General features: G+C 27.2%; 1 protein-coding gene across 1 annotated transcript; it reads left to right on the top strand.

Annotated features, from left to right (window-relative positions):
• Positions 1-574: 574 nt before the first annotated feature.
• Positions 575-2525, top strand: LOC109863047 (the record flags this gene model as incomplete). The annotated part of the gene is made up of 4 exons (XM_020443224.1): positions 575-643; positions 742-925; positions 1364-1514; positions 2432-2525. Coding segments are annotated over exons 1-4 (443 nt in total), but the record flags the coding sequence as incomplete, so codon positions are not given.
• Positions 2526-2549: the final 24 nt, after the last annotated feature.

Here is a 2549-nt window from a genome sequence, read left to right as displayed (position 1 = left end):
TATAATATAAAGACATTTACTAAATACATTTAATAATACTATACATTTTTGTACACACCGTTGGTATTTACTAAATAGAATTGTATTCTTTTAGTACTACATTTGTTTTCTTTATTTTTGTAAAAATGACTCTTATATTTTTAATGAGAAGTTATTATTTTGTATTACCGTATTATTGTGGTTTTGTTATATCTGATATTGTTTTTATTAGATTTCTGTTTTTATCGCGTATTCCTACTGAATGGATATTTCCATATTGGGAAAATCCAGCTACCAAAGCTAGATTTACCATTCGAATTAAACATACGAACACAGGTACAGCTCTAATAAATATACCCGAAACGTTTGAAACTACGCTTTATAAAATATTTGATACCACATCTTTAATATCCCCGCATTTGGTTGCATTAATTGTGATACCAAATGTATATAAGAGAACTACCTTAAGAACCGATAACGTTATTATTGAAAGCGACTTAAAAGATAGCACATTCTATGCACGAACTCTTATACTTGATATCGTCAGACGTCTCAAACGCATGTGGTATAATATTATACCACAGTCATATGTTCATTACTTACTACTTCCAATAACTGTAACTCATTACAAAAATATAGTAATTCCTAGGATGGTTTTCTTGAGGTAAGATGCATAACTCAATACAAAAACGAGTTTCTACACTATAACTCTGTACACACTGAAAGAAATGTACTGACAGTAACAATTATTTTTATTTTTAGTGAAGGTACCATTATATACGACAGAAAAGTAGATTCCATTATAAAAAACAGAAAAGCAACATGTTCCGTAGCACGTAGTGTGATACAAGAAATGTTTAGTGATTGGTTAGTTCCGTTTAGACAGTCTGATCTTTGGTTTATTGAAGGATTTTCAACAGTATACGGAGTTTATATTCGCGATCAGGTTAGATTATTCTTGTGCAGTATTTATTTAAACATTTTTACATAAATAGGATAGTTAAAAACCAGTGTTATTTTTAGAAATAATGTGGACCGTTTACATTGATATTACTATATTCATCTTTTAGTTTTTTTAAAATGATACGCAGTATGACATATTAGTATTTAAGTATGAAAACATATATATAATGTTTGTGTGAAGAGAATAATTTACATACTTTCTTCCTCATTTTGCTACTAAATTTCCTGCGTTTTTATTTAACTTTTTAATCAAGAATATCATCAATTTACTAATATAGCTCTTCGTGATATTCTTAATTAAAAAGATAAGTGAAAATACAGGAAATTTATTACACTACTACATTACTTACATACTATCTGAGATGCTTACATATGTGCTCATCATCAAAAGTTAATTTACCTTATTCTGTCTTCTTGATAGTATTACAATACAACTTTACTAAAGTCAATTGTGGTCCAAACACGACGGATATTTCTTGATTATATAGAAGCAATTACATATGAATCTCCATTTTCACAAAATTCACTCATATCACACAATTCAACTCTTACTAATCTGTGGCGAGAAAAAGGTAAAGAACCAGAAATTTATCGAGTACTCTTATTTTTTAACTCAACGTTTACATACTGATATGCCAAGAAGTATCAGATCTTACTCTATATCTTTCAAAAATAATGTAAATATCCTAAAAATATTGTAAAAATTTGCAGCTACACATTATCTTTATTATGTTTATTGTAAGTGAACACTTTTGGAGTTTGGTCGTAGTTTGCTTTTTATAACGTCTGAAACATGTGTCGTTTTATTGCGACAGACTTTATAATTGTTAATACAAAAGAAACCTGTGTTAATTGTACTTAAAACTTTGGGCCTTACTTTTAATGGAACCTTGTACTTTTATATCTTATGTAGTTTGAAATATGATACAATCCAAATCGATTAACAATTTTCAAACTAACAAATGTAATACGTGATATAATATTTCTGGTACTTTTATATGTAACCAAACAATAATAATTTATAAATATCGGTAATTGTATTTGTACTTGTAGTACAATCCAGAGAAAATTACTCTTATCGAATGCTTGATGATATTGGGTGATTATGTAGATCAAACAAAAAAAGTAATACTAAAGTGTTACTGTAATTCCAGTAAACACAAAGTAAAATGTAACGTAACATTAATGGTATAATTTTACACTCACTAATATAACTGCTACGTACAAAGCGTGTAACATCACAATTACATTGTTAAGTAAGAAATTATAACAATTATTACCTTACTGTTATTTTGTGTTTAATGCGAATTATACAAACAGATGAAAAACATACAACCTAACATTATGAAATATATATAAATAACAATATTAAATTTAAATTGTTATGTGTGTTAGAGTTAAATAATCTTCAATTTGTAAACGTATTATTTATTATAATTATTTTATTACATCAAATTTCAAAACTTCAACATTATGAATTATGTTGTAGCATTCAGTACTTTATATATGCTGAATACCGTCTTTCAACAAGATTTTCTATATACTTCTATATTTCAAGAAGCCGTACACTTATATTATTACAGGTGAGTATATATAAATCATTGGAG

Source organism: Pseudomyrmex gracilis, unplaced genomic scaffold, assembly GCF_002006095.1.
Source record: "Pseudomyrmex gracilis isolate BER0280 unplaced genomic scaffold, ASM200609v1 scaffold_2984, whole genome shotgun sequence".
Taxonomy (NCBI): domain Eukaryota; kingdom Metazoa; phylum Arthropoda; class Insecta; order Hymenoptera; family Formicidae; genus Pseudomyrmex; species Pseudomyrmex gracilis.
The sequence above is the reverse complement of the archived record's forward strand: the minus strand, read 5'-3'. Positions and strand labels throughout refer to the sequence as shown.